Genomic DNA, 27,668 nt, shown 5'->3' on the forward strand with positions numbered 1-27,668 from the left:
GCCTCCTGGAAGTATGATTTTTGCCTTTCCACCATGCCCTAGTGTCTCTGTAGAATCTGTGCCTGCAATGGTCCTCATTCCATTGTAGCCTGCTTTTTCCAACAAGCAACATAGCACTTGGTTAGGACTATAAACTCCAGTGACCGGCAGGCCAGGCTGCTATTCAATGTCTATGTGACTGTACAGATGGTTAGATACCCTCTGTGATGTGGAAATAATAATCCATCTCTTACATGGTTGTCACCAGGTGATGGTGGCTCATGCCTGTAATCCTAGATACACCAGCCCAGGCACGAAAGTCCATGAAACTCTTATCTCCAATTAACTACCAGAAAACCAGAAGTGGCGCTGTGGCTCAAAGTGGTAGAGTGCGAGCCTTGAGCAGAAGAATTCAGGGAAAACACCCAGACCCAGAATTCAACACACACACACAGAGTCAGTGGGACAGAGATTAACACACAGTGTTATGTAGATATATGTTAAATATAAAACAAAATTAAGTTATTGGAATGACTTCAGGGGTCTCAAAAGGGATAATAGAAGCATATAATGTATCTCTGTCCCCTCTAGGATGCACTCAGCTTTGGTTGGTCTGATGGGAAGCATCTTCATTTTAGTCGCTGGGCTGAAAACAGCCAGCAACTTGAAGACTGTGTAATACTAGACACTGATGGATTCTGGAAAACAGCTGATTGCAATGATAACCAACCAGGGGCTATTTGCTACTACCCAGGAAGTATGTGAATTTAAGATGTTTTCTTTCTTACATATAAGTTTCTTGAGTTGTAAAATATTAGGGGAGTCATTTTATAAAATCTGATTTTGGAGTTGAGAAGAAATTATAATCATATCCTTTTTCCAGCAAAATTTCATGCAGCAACTTGAATTCACATACAATGTTACTTATTCAACATTTTGGCATTTTGTTTCTGAAATATTTTATTTTTATTTTTATATCTGTTGACAATGTTGATTGATGTTTAACATCCCATGTTACTTAACTTCATTTCCATATGGCTTATATTTAGATCATTTTAGAAAAATAGTTTTGTGGGAATTCACTCATAGTTCTTAATAGGAACGAACATTCTGTGAACTATTGTTCAGACTCACTTGGGTGAATAAGTCCATAGAGTCTTCAATCTCTGACCCAGTTGTATGAAAGTATTTTTCACCCATCAGAGCTATACCTGTGGATTTGTGGTAGCAAGAATACAATATTTCAGAGACAAAAGGACATTTTTATGAAGTGGTGAAACACGGACACTGAAGATCTCTAGTAAATATCTCATCAGATGGATTTAAGCAGAGCGTATCTATATGGCATATTTTTCTTTTCATAGAGGAAAAAAATCAGATTTTCAAGAGACCACATTTTAAATAATCTTTGGTTGATTTGGTTAAAGGAATAACTTACTTTAAATATCGAGTACTTCATTAAAATGTTCTATTAAGAGACATCTCAAGATGTCAATAAACAGAAACTAGACAATGAAATCTCAAAGCAATACTCAGGTGCTTATTATTAATTAGCATAGGTGTCTTGTTTCTCTGAGAAGGCCTCAGCAGGGGTGAGAAAATTAAGTTGAATAATTTCCTGCTTTCAGAAAGCCAGGCTTCTCTATGCCAGGTTTCTCCATGCCTATTTGAATAGAAGCAGAACATAAACCATACCAGCTGCTACGTCTCAGCTTCCTGAATGTTTCCTACAAATCAGGCCTAATGACTAGGAACAGGATTTAACATTTCCATCTCAAATTTTAATTCTTACCATTAACTCTTTTTTCTAGATGAGACTGAAAAAGAGGTCAAACCAGTTAGCAGTGTTAAATGTCCATCTCCTGTTCTAAACACTCCATGGATAGCATTTCAGAACTCCTGCTACATTTTCATGATAACAAAGAACAGACACAAGGTAGCAACCCAGGATGAAGTTCACTCTAAATGCCGGGAACTGAGTATGTACATTGTACTGTCATGTACTGTGCCATGTTAACTTTTGTGTGACTTGCGTTCTATGTATTTTTCATTAATACTAAATCTCAGATACAATATCTCTTAATTTCCACATTGTCAATGACAGAGTATTAAAATTAAATGTTGAGGGGCCGGGAGTTTGGCCTAGTGGTAGGGTGCTTGCCTAGCATGCACGAAGACCCAGGTTCAATTCCTTGGTACCACATACTTAGAAAAAGCCGGAAGTGGTGCTGAGGCTCAAGTGGTAGAACTCTAGCCTTGAGAAAAATCCAAGGACAGAGCTCAGGCCCTGAGCTTAAGCCCAGGACTGGCAAAAAAAAAATTAAATTAAATTAAATGTTGAAATTATGAGCCAGGAGTTTGGTCTAGGCATAGAGTGCTTGTCTAGCATGCAGAAAGACCCAGGTTTGATTCCTCAGTACTACATACATAGAAAAGGCTGGAAGTAGTGCTGTGGCTTAAGCGGCAGAGTTCTACCTTTAAGAAAAGCCCAAGGACAGTGCTCAGGCCCTGAGTTCAAGCCTCACAACTAGCAATAATAATAATAATAAAATTAAATGTTGAAAGTAAAGTTAAAATGAAAAATATAGGAGTGGAAGTGGAGCTATGTCTCAAAGTGGTAGGGCACTAGCCTTGAGCAAAAAAAACTCAGGGACAGCTTGGCACCCAGGCTGTGAGTTCAAGCCCTGTGACTAATCAAAAAAACATCAGTTAGAGAATAGTTTGTCTTTGCATCTTCTAGTGTAAAAAGGAAAGTATACTAGAGAAGACAACAAAATGCTAAACTAGCTAGACTAAGGCTACGTTGAAAATAGGATAGTATCACTAGTTCGAAGCTTAGATATACCACTAAGTAACACCCATACAATTTCAGCTCTCAAGACCTAGGAGAAGTTGCCAATTAAATCTTCTGAGGATTCATCACTTTTGCACAGTGCAACTGATAGAACCATGAACCTTATGGAAACACCTGTGGAAAACACCAAATCATTTTATTCCACAAAATGTGCTCTACATAGCTCTGGTCTTATGAGATGAAAATCTCTCATCTCAAGATGAACATCAGGTTAAGGAACACTAGACTACATACCTACTGAGAGATATTATCGAGTGTATTAGCATATACATTAAGAAATATTGCTATAAGATACCTAGTTTAATTGTGTTTAAGCCAATGTTCCCAAGCAGGTTTGTTTATCTAGAGCTTTTCTGATAATTTCCTCAGTTAATTTCCTGAGAAATAATATAGTTTAGAAATACTGAAATTTCCACTGTTCTCTGGAATCAAACTTCACATCAAAGTGTTTGAAAACTTCTTAACCTGTTCATTTGTATACAATGAAATCGAATTAAATGTTTCATTTGTTTCTTTCTAGTTTTCCAATTTTATTTAAGCTTTAAAGAATATTGATATATTAACCAAAGTTGAGTTCCAGATAAGTAGTTATTAAAATTACTATTTCTTATTAACAGATTCAAAAGCACATATTCTGAGTATTCGAGATGAAAAGGAAAATAACTTTGTTCTTGATCAACTTCTATACTTCAGTTACATGGCTTCCTGGGTTATGCTAGGAATAACTTATGAAAGTAAGTGGTGAATCTAACTTTCTTTTTATTAGCATTTCATCAAGACATTACCACTGGCTTAAAAAAAACCAAGTTGCCTGATCTGACAGTGAGATGAAGTATTTGAAATTTGGGTCAAACTACTAAGGTATGATTGATGTGAATATTTTTTAACATGAATATAACTTAGGAGAAACAAGGTCCATTTATAAGGTTCTTTTCTTTTTCCTTAAGAAAAAGAAAATCTGTGGACCGAAAATATGAACAGTGCACATGTAGCCTAAAGATGTTTTCATGGGAGCACAGAACAGTGCACCAGAGGTAGAGCAGAAAAAGAGGCTGGGCTGCTCAGATGTGGCCAGTGAAACATAGGACTGTTTCTTTGCTGTCCAGTCCATCCATATCTTTTTTCTTGTCAGTTGTGGGCTTGAACTCAGGGCCTGAGCACTTTCCTGGGACCTTTCTCAAGGCTAGAGCTCTACCACTTGAGCCACAACACTACTTCCAGCTTTTTTCTATGTATGTAGTACCAAGGAATCAAACCCTGGTCTTCATACATGCTAGGCAAGCACTAGGCCAAACTCCCGGCCCCCCATCCATATCTTGATGTTGCCAAGGTTTTCCTTAAATGAGAGTTAACCATGGATAAATTAATGGAGATTATACTACCACATGAAAGAGAAGACTTAGTTTGCCAATTGTGGAAGAGTTTGTCAATTTAGGACTTAACTGGCCAAATCTTATCTTCAACAACATTTGAGTGCTCCTACATTTAGGAGTAGAGGGAAAATGAAGAGATAAAATAGGTAGAAAGTTCCTAGATTTTCTCTGAAATTGACTGAAGAAACAATGGCCTTTATTAGGCTGTAGAGACCAAACCCAGGATAGAGAGATGTATTTAAATTCCACCCTCTGGTGTAGTTATATTACCATAAACAACTGAAAATATATTCCATGTTCTGAAAAAGCATTTTCAGACCTGAAAGCTTTTTTTGTAAAAATGAGGGAAATATAGAATGATATTTCAGGCAAAAGCAAATTTGATATTGTATTAAAATGTACTTCTTAATTTATGTCTATAAATCATTGTCTAAGTTGTTTCAAAATACTTAATATACCACATATATGTATACACTTCGATATCTTTAAAGCTGTCTGACTTTTCAACAGTAGATCATGAGAAACACTAAGACAGTGTGGCCACCAAGAGTCACTTCAAGCAAGATGTAAAAGAGTGACTCTCTTTGGCAACTTTAGAAGGGTACTACTGCATGCAGTGTCCATCTGAAAACTGGTAACTTAAGTTGGGAGAAGGAAAAAATGAAAGAGGACATATAAGTGACACAGGAGCCAACAAAAATCAAATCTTTCACAGCATTTGTGGTATGGCCCTGATGCAGACAAGTGTTAAGGGTTGCTAGAGAGCTGGTCATCAGTAAAAAGCAGAGCCCAGAGAACAGTGCTATGTACAGGAAAGGATGACAGAACTCTTCCTAAACAGGGCTAAGAGCCCTCAATCAGGCTAGCAACTTCATTAGTATAAATAAGGAATGTTTCTCTGAACATTCATGTTCAAGTGTATGTGTGGACATGTTTGTATTTCCCATGGATATTCACTTTCATATACCATTTTGGAATGGCTTTATCTTTTATTTCTTTGGAGAGCTAGCCAGTTGTTTCCCAATTTATCTGTTCATTTTCTATTGCTATCACCAGTGCAAGGGTTTTGATGTCTAGGCCAAGATGTTTTTTCTGTTTTTTTGATGATAGACATTTAGGTGAGTATGATATTATACTAGATTTCCCTGATGATAAGGATTTGAAGCATCTTTTTATGTTTATTGGTTATTTGCCAAATATCATCTTTAAAGAAATCTCTATTCACTTAGAAAAAAAATCATATTAAGTGAAGTAAGCCAGACTCAAAGGAACATAGACCCAATAGTCTCCCTCATTTGTCATAATCAGTAGAAACCTTGGGTTTTCCTAGCAGAGATTCCTTGTTATCTGATATATTTTATATGTACTTAACTGGTTATTTGAAATTGGATAGGGAAGGGGGAAATCAAGATAAGCGGGAAGAGGGTGGAAGGGAAATGGGGATCATGTCATAAGAAAGGGTATCAATGTTTGTGAAGTTATGCACCTTCTATCTGGTGAATATAATGTAACCCTTCTATTAATCACAATAAAAAAAGAAAAAAGTAGGTATGATTTTTATAATTTCATTAGCATCTTATTTATATATTCACTGAAACAAAGATATTTGGGAAAAGTTTGCCAAAAAATCTCTATTCATTTTTTAATTGAGTCATTCATCTTTTGCTTATTAAGTTTTAAACATTTAACATTTAAATATTATGGCTGTTTTATGAGATAAATGATTTGCCCGAGCAATTATTACCCATCACTTTTCCTGGCTGCATAAGTTTATCATTTTGATGACGTATGACTTACCTAATGTTTTTTTTAACCACTTATGCACATGTGAGGAGGCTTTGTCTACTCTTATTGCTGGGTTTTGTGGTGACAGCTAGGAGCCCAGCCTCATGTTTGAGCACATGAATACCTAACTCTTCAGCACCGTTTGCTGAGAAATTTGCCTCTTCCATATTGAATGTCTTCACATCTTTCTAAAAAGTGAACCATCGCTCAGTTGTCTTCACATTATGTCCAGAGAAGAGATTTGTCACCTATTAAGTAAAATATCAGTGATTTTTAATAAAATATTTGTGATCATTTCAACTGAAGTTTAACCTGTATAAGAAAAATGATATTTGGGGGAGGGAAACGGGTACCAAGACATGTGAAAGGGTATCAATGTATGTGAATTAATGTACCTTCTATCTGGCAAATATGATGTAACCCTTTTACTAATTACAATAAAAAAATGATATTTGGTGAAAATGACCAAATGATAAACAATTGAAGGGCAGTATTATAGGTAAATTTTTATTTACAGCTTATATTCTTATTTTTAACTAAAACAAATATTTGCTGTTATATCCAGAAAATATTGTAAAGAGATGTACACAATCACACAATCTTTCAGAAGGTAGAGACAAAAAGAAGGAAGACGTTAGTCATTTGAAATATTAACCTGTACCTGTACATCTTAATCTCTAAGCCTAGGGGAAAAATATTTCTTCTCTAGATAATTCTCTGATATGGCTTGATAAAACTTCACTGTCCTATACACACTGGCGAGCAGGAAGACCAACTGTGAAAAATGGAAAGTTTTTGGCTGGCTTGAGTACCGATGGCTTCTGGGATATTCAACCCTTTAATGTTATTGAAGAAACACTTTATTTTCACCAGCACAGCATTTTTTCCTGTAAAATTGAATTGGGTAAGTAAGTATGTGCAGAGTAGTTTCCACGCCAGGGCAGGTTAAGGCCATGTGCACTTCCTGAGCATTCGTCCCATGCCACAGTTTGTCTTACACGTTCATTGCTCATGATGAATGAAGAAGGATTGAACCATAGTAGGAAAACTTGGCTATACAGTTGAGAATGAGTTAAGTTAGGATATAGCTATCCCAAGTGTTTTCTTTAACAATGTGAATACTCTTAAATTTAGGAGTGGACTGAAAAGATGGAGAGATAAAATAGAAAGTTCCTAGGCTTTATCTGTTTACCTTCTTTTCTTTTATGCTTTTGAAAATTATTATTCTATAGTAGTTGTACAAAGCATTTGCCATTTAACAAAGAAGTTTATGAATGCAATATGTCTTGATCAATGTCACTTCTTTCAACATTATCACTCATCCCTCTCCTACCCCTTCCCTCACTTTTTTTAAATTTTGTAAGCTATACTTAGGATTCTTGTCTTCATCTTTCCCCTTTTCATTCATCTGCCTCTTTCCTCTAGACCACACCCCACCCCACCCCTACTTCCTGGTCTTTTATTTTGCTGACCTTTGATTTTTGGATTTCTAAGAAATGACACTATTTGAGATCTCTCCTGTGCCAACTCATGTCATTCACTTAATACATTTGCATACACTTTCATACACCATCCAACACATTTACTTATGAAGTTTATAAGCTAGAGCTAGCTTCCACGTACAGGAGAAAACATGGATCCTTTGTCTCTGTGGGCCTGATTTACTTCACCTAACATATTCTTTTCGAAGACTTTCCCTTTCTTTAAAATTGGTACAGTTTCATTATTTCTAATCAATGAGTAAAATTCCATTTAATATAACTTAGCCCTCTAGAACCAGTATATTATTTGTTGTATACCTTGGATAGTTATCCAGCATTTATGATATTTGATGTTTCGCTCAAATAGCTTTGCCCATTGAGAGCACTTGCCTTTTCTCTGTCTCTTTGCAATACCCTCATCATTACACACCATCATTTTCGGTGCTCCCTTGCTTATTTCTCTTCAGCTTTAGTTTCCATACTCTGATTTTCAAAGCAGGCTTTCTGTCTCCAGAGGCAGATAAATTTCTCCTCTGTAGTTCATCTCACATACTGTAGGGGCCAACAATTCCATTACCACTGCATTGCTGTTATTTTTCTGTCTCTGGCTATTACAAGAATTTCTTTTTTTCATATATTTTTATTGTAATTAATAGAAGGGTTACATTATATTCACCAGATAGAAGGTGTATTAGTTCACAAACATTGATACCCTTTCTCATGTCATTTCCCTACCCCCGCCGCCCGCCGCTCATGCTGTTTTTCCCCTTTCCCTATCCAATTTCAAATAACCAATCGAGCATATATACAGTATATCAGATAACAAGGTGAAATACTGTAAAAATATGAGATAACCAAGGGACAACAAAAGAGATGAGAGATAACATATTACATTAAGGATAACAATCACTCATTATATGGCTTTTGTTTCTATATCCTAGAGGTCCTTTCATTTAGCGTCATACTAAATGGCCTTATGTATCTAGATTTTTACAAGAATTACTTAAGTAAATACCATGTCTATGTCTTTTTTTAATCCCACTAAAATAACTATAATATTTAAAGGCCTAACTATGTATTTTCCAGTAAATTGTGTATCTGACCTCCTCATGAATAACAAACTCAGTTTTATTTAGCTTTTTAAATGGTGGCATTTCATTGTGTCTAAAATACATATTTAAAATAACAACTTTGATAATTAACACTTTTATTTTAAACATAATATGTATTGTAGTTGACTACAAGAAAGAATATAATACTACACTGCCACAGCTTATTCCATATGAAGATGGCATTTATAATGTTATTCAGAAAAAAGTCACATGGTATGAAGCATTAAACGTATGTTCTCATAGTGGAGGATATCTGGCCAGTGTTCATGACCCACAAGACCAGCTCTTTCTGGAAGATATCGTAAAACGTGATGGATTTCCACTATGGGTTGGCCTCTCAAGTCACGATGTAAGTCTTTATTTTTCTTCCAGCTGTTTCTCAAGTCTGTTGCTTTATGGGTTAGAAACTTGCTAGGCACTGGGGACTCACATCTGTAATCTTAGCTACTCAGAAGCTGAAACCTAAGAATCATGGGTTCAAATCCAGCCTAGACAGGAAAATCTATGAGACTCTTATCTCCAACTACCAAAATAACAGAAGCAGAGCTGTGATTTAAAGTAGCACAGCACTAGCCTTGAGCACAAAAGCTCAGAGACAGCACCTAAGCCCTGAGTTCAAGCCCAACAACAACAAAAAAAAAGGATTGGAAATGCTAACAAATATCAAAATACCATGTCAGATTAAATCTTAGGAAATGGTTTGTTTAGTGATTTTGTGTTGCATATATGCAGTAAATTAGTTACATTTTTAGACTGCATGTAGGCAAATGGCCAGGAAAACCTATGGACTCAGTGGACTCATAACTCAAAAGCATGTTTGGCACTGACCAATTGTAAAGCTTGTAAAAAAGGATAGCATAGGGCCGGGAGTTTGGCCTAGTGGTTAAAGTGCTTGCCTAGCATGCACGAAGACCCTGGTTCGATTCCTCGGTACCACATACATAGAAAAAAGCCAGAAGTGGTGCTGAGGCTCAAGTGGTAGAGCTCTAACCTTGAGAAAGTCCAAGGGCAGTGCTCAGGCCCTGAGCTGAAGCCCAGGACTGGCAAAAAAAAAAAAAAGGATAGCATAGAATCGGAGAAACCTGAATCTCAGTACCAGTAGCACATTTTTTGTTTATGTGCTGGATGGTCTTAAATCACATATCCTTTGCAACCCTATTTCTTTATCTATAAAATAAGAATAATCAGAATAATAATACTTTCATTGAAACTTTACACAAAATTTAACAATAGCCAGCTCAAATACTTAATGCTTATATACTTTCTTCCAACTTCTCCCCTAGAAAGTAGCACTATTAATATTAATCTTCTGGGCCAAGTAAGGTAAAACATATCTATAATTTCAGCTACTTCAGAGATGGAAGTTGGAAGGATCATAGTTTGGGACCAGCCTGGGCAAAAAGCTAGCAAAACCCTGTCCTAAGTAATAAGATAGGCAGGGTAGTGTACAATGGTGATCACAGATCCACAAGAAGTATAGATAGTGAGATTATGTTCCAAGGCCAGCACAGGGGAAAACGCTTTCTGAAAAAAATAACTAAAAGCAAAATAGTGCTTGGAGTGTAGGAACCTACCTAGCAGACACCAGTGCTATGTATGAAGCCCTGGTTCTAACATTAGTACACACACACACACACACACACACACACACACATTAATCTGCTTATTAATACATCTTTATACCATTATTCAAAACCTATCAGTATATGTACAGACTTATCATAATGTTTGGGATGCAAGACTAGCTCTCTATTAGGAATAGAGTTATAGACCTCATTTAAATAATCTTTAGAACAAACTAGAGAAATAAGTGAATCAGGTTTGATTGTAGACTCCAAGGAGAAGTTGCCATTGTAGTTTCTTGGGAAATATTTTCCTTCCTTGTTCCCTATTTTTTGTTGGCCTCTGGAATGTAGAAACTACCCAGACAAACAAGATGAGGGTGGGGATGGGGGAGGGAAATGGGGACCAAGACATGAGAAAGGGTATCAATGTATGTGAAGTAATGCACCTTCTATCTGGTGAATATAATATAACCCTTCTATTAATTACAATAAAAATATATGAAAGTTGAAAAAAATAAACTTAAAAAATAGAAAGAAACTACCCAGACATATATTCCACTAAGCTATAAAACACGGGATACAAGATATAGGATGGACTGACTATAAATCTGTAGTCTTGATAAATAGAAGCCATTTGATTCTATTTAACTTCAAGCTACACAAACATCCTTTCAAAAGATAAATCCAACTGGGCACCAGTGGCTCACTCCTATAAGTCTAGCTACTCGGGAGTCTGATATCTGAGGATCAAGGTTCAAAGCCAGCCTATACAGAAAAGTCCATGAGGCTCTTATCTCTAGTTAACTAGCAAAAAGCCAGAACTAGTAGTGCAACCTTGGAGCTATGGCCCAAGGGATAGAGTGACTTTAAGAAGCTAAGGGACGTGGGCCGGGAGTTTGGCCTAGTGGTAGACTGCTTGCCTAGATGCATGAAGACCCAGGTTTGATTCCTTGGTACCACATACATAGCAAAAAGCCAGAAGTGGTGCTGTGGCTCAAGTGGTAGAGCCCTAGCCTTGAGAAAATCCACGGACAGTGCTCAGGCCCTGAGCCCAAGCCCAGGACTGGCAAAAAAAAAAAAAAAAGCTAAGGGACAGTGCCCAAGCCCCAGTTAAAGACAAACAAACCCAGTAGCAAAATAGAGTATCCATTTCTTAAAGTCCCACTTAAATTCTGCAAATGACCTAAATCAATATATTGAAAATACAGGTCTAATATTCTAGTAGGTCCATATATACAATTTTTGCACATAAATAATTAACACTCCATTCTAATATTAATTAAGGTATTTATATATTGTTCTTTATGCTTTTTTGAAGTCACATTATCTGACCTCAGGTTCTCTCTACTCAAATAGGGAAGAGAATTAAGTTTTGAATGGTCTGATGGCAGTGCCTTTGACTATATCCCACAAAAAGAACAACCATCTCCTGGAAACTGTGTGTTCTTGGACACAAAGGGCCTTTGGCAACATGAAAATTGCCATTCAATTAAGGATGGTGCTATTTGCTACAAACCTAAAAAAGGTAAGATTTGATTTTGGTGAACTTGTATTTACTAAATGGTGACCTAATTTATGCCTGTGACTAAATACTCAAAGACAGTTTTTAAAGATTTTAAATGTAGAAGCATTTGAAATGGAAGACTGAGATTTAGAAAGGCAATCACACTTTTCTGCTCATTATTATAGCTGTATCTAACACTTTCACAGCTAAAGCACTATCCCCTCTTACATACTCATCAAGATGTCCAGAGGCAAAAGACAACGGGTCACAGTGGGTCCAGTATGCTGATCACTGCTATACAGCTGACCAGGCATTACACAGTTTCTCAGAGGCCAAAGACTTTTGTGCACAGCTTGGTGAGTTACGCTTTGTTCCTTCTTTTTGAATCTGTAATTTAATTCTTAGGCCATTTTCTTAAGGAAATAATCAGAAACAAGTATTACATTTAGGAAAGTATTTTTAAAGCATTGACAGTTGTATAATGTCATTTCACATAAAGAAAATGGTTAAGTATTTAATGATAGAAGAGCTCAATAGAATATTTAAATAGTCACTGGAAATTGTCAATTGAAACGAGTACATGACCTAGATGTTTATGGCCTACTCCTGTAATCCTAGCTATTCAGAAGATTGACATCTGAGGATCATGGTTAGAAGCTAGCCCAGGTAAGAAGTTTCATGAGACTCCTATCTCCAATTAACTACCAAAAAATAGGTAGTAAGCTCTGGATGAAGTAGGAAAGCACTAACATTCATCAAAAGAAAGCACATGGATAGCATTCAGGCCCTGAATTCAAGCCTTGGGAATGCAACCAAAAGAAAAAAGGAAAAGAAAAGAAGTATGTGGTGGATTCATGAAAATGAAACTAAGAAAGTTAATGAGAAGTGTGAGGCATGGGTAGGTGGAGAGTGAGAAGGATTGTCTGACACCTTGAGAACCCAGTAGGGACAGGTCTTTGTAGAGAGGCAATAGTGATGGGTGTCCTCCCACAGTAAGTCTAGCTTTAGTCAAAATTTACATGATTTCTAGGAAGACTAGAGAATGTCAAAGACCAAAGCTATACAGGTAGCAATTTAGCCAGACACGCAACAGTTTAGCTAATTCATTTTCTTAACTTTTGGAAGACTCTTGACCTCTGGAAATGTTCTAGTTAGTATGTAACTACATACAAGGAATACTTGCAAAGAAACTATGTGTTGTACACATATACACATGGTAACTACTATAAGCCAGATATGTTCTGACACAGAAGCCTCTTCCTCCTGAGAGAAATGAGAAAGATCTACTGAAAGCATACTGCTTTTGAGACAGACAGTTGAGGTTCAAGTCCCCAACTCCCACATGTAGTATTTACTTATAAATACATATAGTATTTACTTGACACTGTTGAAATTATTGAATGTTTCTTTTCTCATCTGAATAATGAGAAAGAAAATGGTACTCACTTTGAAGATAGGAATGAATGAATGGAGATAACATATGCAAAGATATACAATGTCCTGTAAAAGACTGAAATTGGGGCCAGAAATGTGGCCTAGTGGTAGAGTGCATGCCCAGCATGCATGAAGCCCTGGGTTTGATTCCTCAGTACCACATACACAGAAAAAGCCAGAAGCGGGGCTGGGAGCATTGTCTAGTGGTAGAGTGCTCACTTCACATGCACAAAGCCTGGTTTCAATTCCTCAGTACCACATACATTTAAAAAAAACCTTGAGAATTTTCTATAATGAGTGACTGTTGTCCTTAATGTACTATGTTACCTCTCATCTCTTTTGCTATTCCTTGGTTATCTCATATTGTTACAGTATTTCACCTTGTTATCTGATATGTTGTACATATGTGTATTTGGTTATTTGAAATAGGATAGGGGAGGGGGGAAAAAAGATAAGGAGCAGGGGTGGGGGGAGGTAAATGGGGACCAAGACATGAGAGAGGGTATCAATGTTTGTGAAGTAATACACCCTCTGTCTGGTGAATATAATGTAACCCTTCTATTAATTAAAATAATATATATGAAAAAATATTTGTTCTGGGAAACTATTTTTAGCACTTGTAAATATGACAAATATTGGATTTTAAAGAAACTTTCTTTTCTATTGTAATGTATATAGGGATTACAGTTATATTCACCAGGTAGTAGGTGCATTACTTCTCACACATTGATACACCTTCTTGTGTTTTGTCCCCATTTCCCTCTCCCCCACCTCCCAATCATCTTGTTTTCCCCCCTTCCCTTTCCTTTTTTAAATAAACAAATAAATATATATACAATATGTCAGGTAAGAGCTTTATATCATGTGATTGTTGTTCTTAATGTACTATATTATTTCTCTTCTTTTTTGTTGCCCTTTGGTTAATCTCATATTGTTACAGTATCTGAATTTGTTACCTGGCATATTAAAGACACTTTCTTTTTTTTTTTTTGCCAGCCCTGGGCTTGGGCTCAGGGCCTGAGCACTGTCCTTGGACTTTCTCAAGACTAGCACTCTACCACTTGAGCCTCAGCACCACTTCCGGCTTTTTGCTATGTATGTGGTACCGAGGAATCGAACCCGGGTCTTCGTGCATGCTAGGCAAGCACTCTACCGCTAGGCCAAACTCCCAGCCCATTAAAGACACTTTCTATAAAGCTTGATTTTTTTAGTCATCTTTCTAATGAAAATGTTTTTTATTTCCTCAAATGTATAGCTAGCTCAGGATAAAAGAGTGATTAGTTAACACACAGCTAATTAGGTGTGCTTTGATTTTCTCTAACAGATCGTTCTGCCACGCTTGTCACCATAGAGGATGAAAATGAGAATAAATTTGTGAGCAGACTGATGAGGGAAACTAATAATATTACCATGAGAGTTTGGCTTGGATTATTTCAACACTCTGGTGGTAAGTGATGTATTTTTGTGTGCTACACACTAAATACCAATCAACCTTGCTAAAGAGTGTCATATATTGTCTGGCTTAGTTGCTTCTAATTGATCTGGATGTGCTGGCTCTGAAGTATTACAAGTATTGAAGAAATATATAAATAACTTTAGTAATGATGGAAGCTCTTAATGAACTAGAGAATTAGCTTGTCAACTGGAATTGTTGAATAGTCTTATTACTAAAATCCTTGGACCAACCTGAGGGGGCTTTTGCTACAGCTGTGTCTGTGTTCAATAAGGAAGCAATATCATTTTTAACCATTGATCAAAATTAAATCTTATTGATGTTTTTATCAAGCTTGGCAAAATTGTAGAGAATGGATTGTAAGAGAACTTTTAATTATATTTTATTGTCGAGGGTTACAATTATATTTGTCAGGTAGTAGGTACATTACTTCTTGAACATTGACACCCCTTCTCATGTTTTTCTCCTACTTTCCCTCCCCCACCTTCTCCCAATCATCTTGCTTTTCCCCTTCCCTTCCCTATTTCAAATAAACAAGTTAACATATATACAATGTATCAGGACCCAAAGTCAGATACAGTAACAACATGAAATAAACCATAAGGGAAGAAAAACAAAAAGCAAAGAATTTGTGAAAAATGTTTACAAAAATAATGGATACAAGGTCTGAATTGAACTTGGAACTGACAAAGAATGCATTAAAAGTACAAATTTGATAGACTAATAAGAAATCTGTTTCACATTTTACATAAAGTTGAATTTTAAGTAAATGAAAGAAACATGAATTGTAAAATATTAAATACTTTCCAAAAAGTAAATGAACTGGCATTTGTGTGTTACCAGCAGGTGGTGCCACCTCAGCTAAAAATAAAGATTGAACATGGGAGGGGGTTGATGCTTCAAACCCTCTTGGAAGCTTCTTCCCACAATAGCTTAATTGGTATGATGTCAGTCTTAAAGAAAGGAAAATATCCATCCCTACAAATTTGTCTCTCACACAATAAATATGCACACTAACCAGATCACACATCAAAACACAAAATAGGACCAGAAACATAGCCTAGTGGTAGAATGCTTGACTAGCATATACAAGATCCTGGGTTCAATTCCTCAGTGCTACATACACAGAAAAGAAAAAGCCAGAAGTAGTGCTGTAGCTCAAGTGGCAGATCTCTTGCCTTTAGCAAAAGAGCCTTGATAGTGCCCAGGCCCTGAGTTCAAGCCCCAGGACTGGCAAAAAATATATGTGTATATGTATATGTAGTATATGTATATGTATATATTAGAGTTGAACAGAACTTCATACAGAAATGAAAATGTTCTCATTCTTTTTGCACTATCCAAGGTGGTGGGTTATCGGCCAATCACAACTATTGAGCACTTGAAATAGGATGAGTACAGCTAAAATACTTACATAGAAGTTTATTCGTTTTAGATTTTTTTCTTTAACTAGTGGTTGGCATATAAGACTGCATTGTTCATGGGAGTTTGGCCTACTGGTAGTGTGCTTTCCTTAGCATGCACAAAGGCCCCGGTTCAATTCCTCAGTACCATATAAATAGAAAAAAAAAAACAGAAGTGGTGCTGTGGCTCAAGTGGTAGAACTCTAGCTTTGAGAAAGCCCAAGAATAGTGCTCAGGCCCTGAGCTCAAGCCCAGGACTGGCAAAAAAAAAAAAAAAGAGAGAGAGAGAGAGACTGCAAGGTTCAAAGTAAATGAATTAGTTGAGCCAGATGCTTTTGAACCCAGTAATTTAGTAATGGTGGATATAATCATATTTTACATATTTAATATCTTTCTTCAGATCAGTCTTGGAGTTGGCTAGATGGATCAGAAGCAACATTTGTCAAATGGGAAAATAAAAGTAAGAATGTTGATGGGAAATGTAGCATTTTATTAGCTTCAAATGAAAGTTGGAGAAAAGTTGAATGTTCACATGGCTATGGAAGAGTCCTCTGCAAAGCTCCTCTGGGTAAGTGTGCAGCCCATCCTCAAGGAAATGTTTAACAGAACAGATAAATAAGCAGAGTCGATTTGCTCAGAATTTATACTTGGTCCTGATGTAGTTATATAGTATATCCAAATCTTCATTAAATCATGAACATTTTTCTCCTTGAAAAATAGCTAACAACAAATGCACAGTATATCTAGAATTCTACAATAAAATTACAGTCCAGAATTTACATAATTTTTTCCTTTTCAAAAAAGGGAGCTATTAAAGTTATTAAAAGATAATCTTTCTGTTTTGAGAGTTTTTATAGTTTTCCCCACATTTTTGTTAACATTAATTAGATGTGCAAAGGAGTTTCATTTTGACATGTCTTATATGTATACATTGTATCTTGATTGGGCTCACCCCTCTGTCACTCTGCCTCATCCTTGCCCTTCTTCCTAAACCAATCTCAGCAAGCTTCATTGTTCCATTTTCACACATGTACATGAACTATTTTGACCATATTCACCCTCCTTCACCTTCTCAGTGTGCCGTCCACACTCCCAGGACCTTCAACAGGACCTGTTTTACATTCTTGTCATTCTTATTTTTAGTGTATGCCATTTGTTTAAAGGGTTCACAGTGGTATTTCACACATGTATATAATATAGGGAATTTCTTTGAAGTATATGTATTTTATTCATATTTAGATGTATTTTATCCTGTAGTTTTACTGTATAGAAACCTGAAATATCTATTTTAATTAGTTCCCATTTCCATAAAATTAGTGATTAGTTTTAAAACAATCCAACACTAAACTTAACTACATAAGGGGCCAAGAGTGCTCACCTACCATGCATGAAGCCCTAAGTTCAATTCCTCAGTATCATATACACAGAAAAAGCCAGAAGAGGTGCTGTGGCTCAACTGGCAGTGCATTATCCTTGAGCAAAAGTCTCCAAGGGCTGGGAGTTTGGCCTAGTGGTAGAGTGCTTGCCTAGCATGCACGAAGACCCAGGTTCAATTCTTTGGTACCACATACTTGGAAAAAGCCGGAAGTGGTGCTGAGGCTCAAGTGGTAGAGTTCTACTCTTGAGAAAAATCCAAGGACAGTGCTCGAGTCCTGAGCTTAAGCCCAGGACTGGCAAAAAAAAAGTCTCCAACGACAGTGCCCAGGTCCTGAGTTCAAGCCCCAGGACTAGCAAAAAAAAATTAAATACCGAAAATGTTCAGAATATCTTTTTTTTTTAATTGTCTGGGCAATGTATAGAGGGGTTACAGTTACACTCATCAGTTAGTGGGTACATTACTTCTTGAACATGGATACCCCATCCCATGTTTTTCTCCCACTTTCCCTCCTCCTACCCCTTCCAATCATCTTGTTTTCCCCCTTCTCTTCCGTAGTTCAAATAAAGTAATAAACATATATACAATATACCAGGTACCAAAGTCAGATACAATAACAACATGAGATAAAATATAGGGGGCACAAAGAGAGAAAAGAAATAACTTCACATAGTACATTAAGAACAACAATCACAAAAATAAACCTCTTGTTTCCATATCCTGGAGTTCATTTTGCTTAGCCTCATCCAGTATGGCGATGTGTACATAGCTTGTGAGCTATTGTGATCCTCTGCTAGGAGAATCCTAGATGTATACTAATTCTTACAAGAGGGAAACCGTGGAGCCTATGTTTTTTGGGGGGTCTGGCTTACTTCACTTAATATGATTTTTTCCCAAGTCTTTCCATTTCCTTACAAATTAGGTGATGTCATTCTTTCTGGTGGCAGCATAGAATTCCACATCTTGATCCAATCATCTACTGTGGGGCAACTGGGTTGGTTCCATATCTCAGCTATGGTAAATAATGCTGCAATGAACACAGTTGTGCTCAAAACTTTAGTATGTCCTTGTTTATAGACATTTGGGTAAATGCCCAGGAGTCAGAATATCCTCTTAAAAAATCATAATTTATCTAGGTACCAGTGGCTTACATGTGAAATCCTACTACTCAAGAGGCTGAGATCTGAGACTCACAGTGGTTCAAAGCCAATTCAGGCAGAAAAGTTCCCCTGAAACTTTTACTTCCAATTAATAACTCAAAAACTAGAAGTGGCGCTGTGGCTCAAAGCGTTAGAGGGCTGCCTTGAACAAAAGAGGTCAGGAACAGACCCCAGTTGACACCAAAAAATAGTGGCTTGTTCTTACATATTATCATGTATTTGCATATAAAATAACCATAAAAATAAACTTATTTTTTGAGAAAGCTCTAAAATTTCACAGTAACATTTTAACACATATAGCACAAAACTTCCCATTTGAGTATACCAATATTAAGAGAGAAAACTCTATTTGCAATAATTGGCATTTATCTCTCTATCACTGATATGCTACACCCTGTTTTACATACTGAGACGCACCTGAACGAGACAAATCAGACCCTCCTTCTCACAAGCTTACAGTGTAATAGAGGAAACATAACTATACAAGCAGGTTATATTCTGAAAGAAAGGCAAAAATCAAATAGTCCCAAATTGGGTGGTCAAGCCTAGATGTATGGGCACTGTAGATTAGGATACCAGGGAAAACATGTAAATGAGTGTGAGGTGCTGAAGTTGAGTTCTGAAAGGTCAACCCAGCAGGAATTAGAAGAAAGGCACAGCTCATAGAGCATGTGTTAGGTAGAAGCTAGATTGTGAGTATGCCTGTATGTATACCTGGCAAGCTTGAGACTCTGAGTTCAAACTCTGGTATCCACTTCCCCCAAAGAACAAAAAAGAATTTCAATTCTATGCTGTGTAGAACAGACAACAACTAAGAGTTAGGAATAGATGGGAACAATGCTAAGGTGATATGTCAAGAATTCTGTTCTGGCCACTCTTGAGTTGTCAACATGAGGAAGAGATACTTATATGGAGCTTTCTAATATACAGTTGACTGTGTGAGAGATGAGTTGATCAGCATAGAGATAGCATTTAAGGTCATGAGACCACGTGTTGAGGATGTACCTCAGTAGTACAGCCCTTGCCTAGTATATGCAAAGCCTTGAGTTATATCTCAACCATGGGACCAAAATCCAGAAATACATGGAATAGAATGAATCTATCTAGACAGCCTTTTTAGGAAGAAAAAAAATTTAAACAGCCCATGAAAATAAAGGAGATTTGAATGGAAGGATAAAGAGTTAAGTTTGAGAAGAAAGCGCTTCAGTGTTTGCTGTGAGAACAAATTGGATGTTTAAACAGTCATTTGCACATTGAGTCCATGGAGCACACAGAATAAGATCGATAGCAATGATCACTGTTGCAACCTGTCCTCCAGTGTCACTCCTTTTCCTGTTGCAGGCCCTGATTATAGAGGAATGATCATCACGTTTGTGGTGCTGAGCATCTTAACATTCATCATTGGGCTGTTCTGGTTCCTGTGCCAGAGAAACCGGTTCCATTTGGCAGGCTTCTCATCTGTGCGGTATGAACAAGGGATAGACGAGGATGAGATCATGCTTCCTTCTTTCCACGAGTAAATTATTGCACTACTGTGTTAGAAAAATGAGTCACTTAAACTTTTCCTCATGTCAGTCTTCCTTCTGTTCCAAAGTAGAAGTCTCAAGTACCTGGTCAATTGTTTGGTTGCTTATGCTGATATACACAATGAATTCTCCACTAAATGTCATGTTTATAATTTCATTAAAGAAAATGGAGAGAATTCAGCTATAATTGAAGTTCAGATTGTTTACAGGGTATTATGTCTAACTAATGTGAATGTGGTTGGGATCTACAGTATAAATGTATTTATTGACATCTTAACTTACATAATTAAAAGTGGCATATTATTGTCACACATCTACCTTTCAATATTTAAGAGCAATAGGCCAGATACCAAATTCATACCTCAAGGTAAAAACCCAACTGTAAATACTATCAGTGTAGTTTCATAATAGCCACTGGTAGCACTTAGAACTTAGTTTCTAAAAAGTATGACCTACTTTTTACTCAGCAATGTGATGCCTCTTGGCTAAGTCCTTCTTATACCAAAGATGTGTACATAAATAAAATTGTTTACTGTTCCTAATTATTCATAATACCACAAATTTTAAAGAAATTTAGTTTGTAAGCGTTGCTAAAGTATGAGAACATTATTGGTGGAATAGATAAGTACAATATCTCACAGTGGTGTTTGTTTTGTAATTTGCATTTAACTTTCCTTTTTGAAAGGATTTGAGATGCAACTGACGATTTTATAATTCATACAGTTTATGTAGCATGTCAACTTTTGTAAGAATTTTTATTATTTTATTGCCTTTTTTTACATGCATTAAACAGAAAAAAGAACCTACTGAGGGCACTGTGTAACTGGCATTTGTACAAATGAGAATTTTATACTGAAACTCTTAACTTTTAATTACTACTAAGTTATGTAAATTCTGGAATAACTAAGGAAACATTGTTTTATAGTTTTGATTTTAATTTTATCACCTAGAATATATTCTTAATAATGACATACACTCAGTAGGGTACATATTTGGTTTGTTGAACATGTATTTGTACTTTATTTTTGTATAAGATCTATAGATTTATTAGAAGTTTAGAGAATTTATACTATCATAAAATTGTAAATAATTTTCTAAGATAGTTTTTAGTTTAAATTAGAATTGCCATAAAATATTTTATTGAAATCTTTTTAATAAGGAAATTTTTGAATAAGTAAGGAAACTTTTATGGTTTTAATTTTGTCACCTACAATATATTAATAATGGCATCCACTCAATGTGGTATTTATATTTGTTTTGAGGTTTTGTTTTTGTTTTTTGCCAGTCCTAGGGCCTGAACTCAAGGCCTGGGCATTGTGGCCTTCCTTCCTTCCTTCCTCCCTTCCTCCCTCCCTTCCTCCGTTCCTCCCTCTCTTCTTCCCTCCCTCCATCCCCTCCCCCCGTCTCTCTCTTTCTCTTTCTTTTTGTGCTAGTCCTGGGGCTTGAGCTTAGGGCCTGAGCATTGTCCTTGGGCTTTCTCAAGGATAGAGCTCTACCACTTGAGCCACAGCACCACTTCCGGCTTTTTCTATGTATGTGGTACTGAGGAATTGAACCCCGGTGTTCATGCATGCTAGGCAAGCACTCTACCAGTAGGCCAGACTCCCAGCCCCCTATATCTGGTTTCTTGAGATTCAATTTTACTTATTTTTGTATAAAATCTATAAATTGATTTGAAGGTTAGAGAGTTTATACTATCATAAAGTTGTAAATAATTTTCTGACAGTTTTTAATATAGTTTAGAATTGCCCTAAAATATTTTATTGAAATATATTTCATATTTTAGTTGTCTTGACCTGTGATCTATATACTTTAATCATTAAGTTTCCTCAAAGAACTAAGCCAGTTTGATATAAAAGTGTAGCTATGCACAGCACTGATGACATATTAAAGTTGTTTTCTTTTATCTTTTCAGCAAAATGTGTTAATTATTATTAAACAAAACCATCTCTAGATTGGCTTTATTGTGTTAGATGTATAGTATGATGTTTCCAGATATTATAAAATCAGATCATTTCTTAAAGATTTTGAGAACATTTTTAAAGAATAAATATAACCCTTTCTACATCTCTGCGTATTTGATTTTAGTCTTCTTTTTGGATTCTTCTTGTTCCATGTTTCTTTATGCTGCCAAGATAAGCAATTTTTGTTCACACAGTAATTGTAGCTCCTCCAGAAGTCAAAGGGTCTCAGTTTGAAGCCATCTTGGGTTGGAAAAAAAAAGCAAAACAAAACAGTCCAGGAGATTATACCTCCAACTAACCAGCTTTTGGCTTAAGTGGTAGAGCACGAGCAAGTGAGAGGGGGAAAGAGAGAGAGAAAAGAGAAGAGGAGGCTGTAAGTATGGGGGTGGGGGAAAGAAGAATGCAGTGCTCCCATCTATGTTCTGTTTAGTTTTCATTCTTTCTTTGTGCTCTTCTCCAGAGATCCTATCCCAGCCCATTACCAACCCCTCTGAAAATTCTCATATATTCAGGTTTTCCTTCCTCATTTCCCCTGTTCCAGATATTTCAGAAGGGTTAAAGACAACACATTATTTCCCTCACTAACCCAGCCCTACATAAGTCTGACAAAATTGATCTTGCAAAATGAGGCCTTGCCAGACCCCAGTAATCCTAGCCACTCAGAGGGCCAATATCTTAGGATTGTAGTTCAAAGCTAGCCTGGGAAGGAAAGTCCCTGAGACTCTTACGGCCTGTTAACCACTAGAAAACCAGAAGTGGCACAGTGGTTCAGAGTGCTCGAGAGCTAGCCTTGGACAGTTCCAAGAAGCTAAGTGGAAGCCCCATGATCAAAAAAATAACAATAAAAAAGTGCCTCTAAAAAGAGAAAGAGGGGGGAGGGAGGAAAGGAGGGAGAGGAAGAAGGAGAGAGAGAGAGAGAGAGAGAGAGAGAGAGAGAGAGAGAGAGAGAGAGAGAGAGAGAGAGAGAGAGAGAGAGAGAGAAAGGAAAAACCTAGTGGTGAGGCATAGGAAACAAATAAAATTTATATATCCCCACCCCACCTTCTTCCCCTTCCTTTTCCCATCACAGTATGGAAATTCTTTCTTGCAAATGACTGTGATTGTCTTAATAATTCTCAGTCCTAACCCCACTAACAGGAGTTTTCTAGAGAAAAATATGAAGTCCTCATTCCTTCATGTTTTGGCTCATTTAATCCTAAAACCTCTTGAAGAAATAAAGACCTAATTGTTATTAATTAGTTCAACAACCTCATGTTGAAGAAGACAAATTTGAATTCTTAGAAGGATTTTTTAAATTAAAACAGTCACTCTATCTACATCTTCAAAAATATGTACATGTATATATACACACTTGCATGTGTATACACACATGCATACACATTGTTTTTCTTTTTTAATTAAAGAATTTATTAACATTGATTTTTACGTCATATTTCAAATGACGTATTTAACAAACAAGTATTCAAGAAGGGAATCTCTACATACAATCACTGGCACTTAGATTTTAGAACATAATTCAAAAAGTATGTACATGTATATATACACACACTTGCATGTGTATACACACACATGCATACCCATTGTTTTTCTTTTTTTTCCCTCAAACAGTACTTAAGAAACCTCTTTACCATTTCACAAACTAGTTTTCAATTGATAGAAAGAAGCTAGGAAACCAGAAATCAACTTCACTCCAGCTCCTCTGTTTCTCATCAAGTCCAAAAAAGTCTATGGAAAGCCAAAAGACAGAGGATGACTCACCTTCTGTTTGTCTAAAGTTATTTACACCTGATTTTCTCAGGTGTAAGGAGTGTTCAGCAGTCCCAAGTCTGGGGACCTTATAGGAGTTGGTAATGAGTGCTGACAATTTCTAAGGCAGTATAGCCTTTTAATATAGTGTAGGGTCAAACTGATGTTGACCCAACTGCTAAACAATAGCAAGGCAAAGTCAGGTAAGATGATGGTAGGAATTAGGAAAATACTGGGGAATTTAGCAAAATGACCAGAGTCCAAGTGGAAGGGTACTGAAACGTGATGAGGAATCATGAAATGGGAAATGTAAGATTTTGAAAAATATGGTGGAAGTGTGGAATGCTTGGAGAAATGTCATAGAACTTATGACACAGAGAGCAAGGGGGAATCTGAAAAGTGTAGAACAGAGGTATATGGATATTATTATTTATAGTGTCAGGAATCAACGTTGGGGATTTGCTAGGCCAGCCCTTTAACTCTGAACTGTATCCTCAGCCATTTTTTTTCCTTTTGTATAGTGTCTAGTCGCTACTGTAGCTCAGGAAGTCCTTAAAATTCTCATTTTGCTTCTGCTTCTGGAATTCTTGGATTACAGATGAGTGCCACTATACCTAGTGAGGTTCACAGGTTTAGAAGCACAGAAGAAAAACAAACCCTGTGAAATTGAAGAAACTGTTCATGCAGGGCAACAGGAGGTCATTAATGGGAGCTCTTGGAGAAGATGATGCCCAAGGGCAGTTCTAAGCCCAAAGAAAGAAAAAAATAGACATGGATGGGACAAGAAAGCATGTCTTCCTGTCTAAGAGCATAATAGGAAGAAAGAACTACAGACAAGTATTTCAAGGTGTGTATCTCTGTGTGGCTCATTTTCTTGTTGAATACGAAGTCAGGTCTTGAGAAGAGGGGCAGTGGATGAGAATATAAGCTTGAGAACAGGAAGACAAGAAGACATAGAAATCCAGAGCGGACCAGAAAGGAAGCCAACTTCAAAGCCATTTATTTGCAAGGATAACCAGCAAGAAAATGGATTGACTTTCTCTTTCTCCCCTCCCACTTTTTTGGGGGGTCAGTCATAGGGATTAAACTCTGGGCTTGAGCACTTCCTGAGTTCTTCAGCTCAAGGCTATCACTCTACCCCTTGAGCCACAGTGCCACTTCCAGTTTTCTAGTAGTTAATTGGAGATGAGAGTCTCATGGACTTTCATGCCCAGGCTGACTTTAAACATAATCCTCAAATTTCAGCCTCCTGAGTAGCTAGGATTATAAGCATGAGCCACCGGGGCCCACTGCTTGACTTCCTCTTTCTGTCCTCAGTTATAAAATAGCAAAGCTGGAAAAGGAAACTGAAAATCAGAAACACCTCAGGTCCAGAGTTGGCTAACTGGATGACCCAAAGGAAGGAAAAGTGGAAAACAGGAATTTAGGCTGCATAAACGAAGTCGAGGAATTAGAAATTGCATTGAGGTCAAAGAGGAGCAAGAATAGGAAAAATTAAAGGTATGAGGTAGGATTGGAGCAGACTTTATAGTGTTATATTTTAGTGAGTCCACGTTAGGTGTTCCATACAGAGCAATAATTTTATAAAAATTAAAGGTAGCATGAACCAGTTATCAATGGGGGAAAAAAGTGCCTTAGTTCAAATGACTTAGAAAAATAACATTGCTGGCTGGGAATGTGACCTAGTGGTAGAGTGCTTGCCTAGCATACACGAAGACCCAGGTTTGATTCCTCAGTACCACATACATAGAAAAAGCCAGAAGTGGTGCTGTGTCTCAAGTGGTAGATCCTTAGCCTTGGGAAAGCCAAAGGATAGTGCTTAGGCCCTGAGTTCACCATATATATATATATATATATATATATATATATATATAGAGAGAGAGAGAGAGAGAGAGAGAGAGAGAGAGAGAGAGAGAGAGAGAGAGAGAGAGAGAGAGAGAGGGAGAGAGAGAGAGGGAGAGGGAGGGAGAGGGAGGGAGAGGGAGGGAGAGAGGGAGGAGAGAGAGAGGAAAGAGAGAGAGAGAGGAGAGAGAGAGAAGAGAGAGAGAGAAGAGAAAGAAAGAAGAGAAAGAAAGAAAGAAAAGGAAAAATAATATATTGTATATATGCTTATTTGAAATAGGGAAGGGAAGAGAGAAAACAAGTTGATAAGCTGATTGGGAAGGGGTGGAGAGAGGGGAAGGGAGACAAAAACATGAGAAGAGGTATCAAAGTTCGAGAACTACCCATTACCTGACAAACGTAACTGTAACCCCTCCATACATTATCCTGACAATAAAATGAAATAAAAAATAGATATAGATGTTATCCCATAAAAAAAGAAAAATAAAAAGAACAGCTGAAATGGGTTCATTGTCTAAATAGATTCATTCATAAGATTGTTGACTGATGATTATTTGAAAATAAGGAAAATACTACATGTCAATAAAGCTTATGAGTGGGCATGAGGAGGTGAGTTGAGAACTCTCTAATTTGCATGATTGTTCAGGACTTTTTCTCATTTTCTTTTGTATTTGGCAGGACTAGAGTGTAAAATCACAGTGATGAGCTAAGTTAAGATGAGTGAGTTCTTGACACTGTAGCTGAGGCTAAACCTAGAATGGGTGAAGGGGCCAGCCGTTAATGATGATGGCCTCTACCTGCCTCTCACACAGTGGCCCTCCAGGCTCCTGGGGTCAGATTTCCTGATATAATCACTCTACTTCAAATTGGACTATCAGAGGACTAAGAAAAGTTAAACTTGATTTGCTTAATAGGCTTTAATTTTTTGAGATCTTTCAATTTTACAGAAAAACTGAACATCAAGTACAGAGAGTGCCATATATGTACACCTGTTTCTATTATTTGCATCTTCCTTAACATGGTGCATTTGTTATAGTTAATAAGCCAATATTGATAGATTGTTATTAAGTCAAGTGTGCAGTTTTTACACATTTTTTTCTTCTCAATGCTGTGATTGAACCTACTCTACCAAATGTGCTCCATCCCAAGGCCAGAGATCCATTCTATCAATTCTGACAAATCTATATTTATATTATGTAGCATTAGTATTATACAGAGTAAGTTCACTGTTCTAATAATCCCATTCATTCTATTTATTCATCCCTTCTTCACCCCTGGACATCATTCCTCTTCTTTCTTTTTCCATAGTTCTGCCTCTTCTAAAATGTCATATCGTCAGAATCATAATATTTAGTTTTTCTAATTGACTTCCCTCACCTAATAATGCACATTTCAGGTTTCCCCATAACTTTTGTAGCTTGATAACTCACTTCCTTGTAGCACAGAATCACAGTGTAGCCACTTAATTATTGAAGGACACATGTTATTTTTAGGCTTTGTCAATTATAAAGAAAGCTGATCTTTCACATTTGATCTAAGCATTTGTGTTAGGGTGTGTGTGTGTGTGTGTGTGGTGTGTTTCTGTATGTTGAAAATTCAGTTGGATAAGTAGCAAGAATGTGCTTGCCGAATTGTGATAAAAAATAGGTTTTATTTTTTTAAAAAATTAATTCGATTTCCAAACTTCAAAAGTTTGTACAAGGAGGTTACAATCTAATGTGTCTATTTAATTGTCAAGTGTAGATTTCATTTTGTAAAACATTACCAAAGTATCTTTCTATGCTGTTCTAACTCACATTCCCTGATATCAGCAATAAAGGAGAGTTCCTGCCTCACATTTTTGGCAACATTTGTTGTCAGTATTTTGGATTTAGGCCATTCTAATAGGTGTGCAGTATTTAATTTTGGTTTTAATTTGCAAACATCTTTCTATAAGTTTACTACCATTTATTTATCTTCTTTGATGAGATGTCTGTTCATCTTGTTTGCCCATTTTTTTGAGTTGTGTGTGTGTGTGTGTGTGTGTGTGTGTGTGTGTGTGTGTGTGTGTGTTTATGTTGAATTTAGATTTGGTTTTATAGGATTCTTTTGCCAATGACATAAGATTTATTG

At 36.7% G+C, this 27,668-nt stretch overlaps 1 protein-coding gene across 1 annotated transcript in view; it reads left to right on the forward strand.

Moving 5' to 3' along the window:
• Ly75 (lymphocyte antigen 75) overlaps positions 1-27,668 on the forward strand; it is a 110,973-nt gene that overhangs the window by 61,566 nt on the left and 21,739 nt on the right. Inside the window, exons 26-34 of the mRNA XM_090342779.1 lie at positions 571-736; positions 1,791-1,958; positions 3,451-3,567; positions 6,701-6,895; positions 8,707-8,933; positions 11,506-11,674; positions 11,860-12,009; positions 14,412-14,534; positions 16,344-16,511. Coding sequence (XP_090198905.1) covers positions 571-736; positions 1,791-1,958; positions 3,451-3,567; positions 6,701-6,895; positions 8,707-8,933; positions 11,506-11,674; positions 11,860-12,009; positions 14,412-14,534; positions 16,344-16,511 — 1,483 coding nt within the window. The remainder of the gene's footprint in view (positions 1-570; positions 737-1,790; positions 1,959-3,450; positions 3,568-6,700; positions 6,896-8,706; positions 8,934-11,505; positions 11,675-11,859; positions 12,010-14,411; positions 14,535-16,343; positions 16,512-27,668) is intronic.

Source organism: Megascapheus bottae, chromosome 12, assembly GCF_031878675.1.
Source record: "Megascapheus bottae isolate mThoBot1 chromosome 12, mThoBot2.hap1, whole genome shotgun sequence".
Classification (NCBI taxonomy): domain Eukaryota; kingdom Metazoa; phylum Chordata; class Mammalia; order Rodentia; family Geomyidae; genus Megascapheus; species Megascapheus bottae.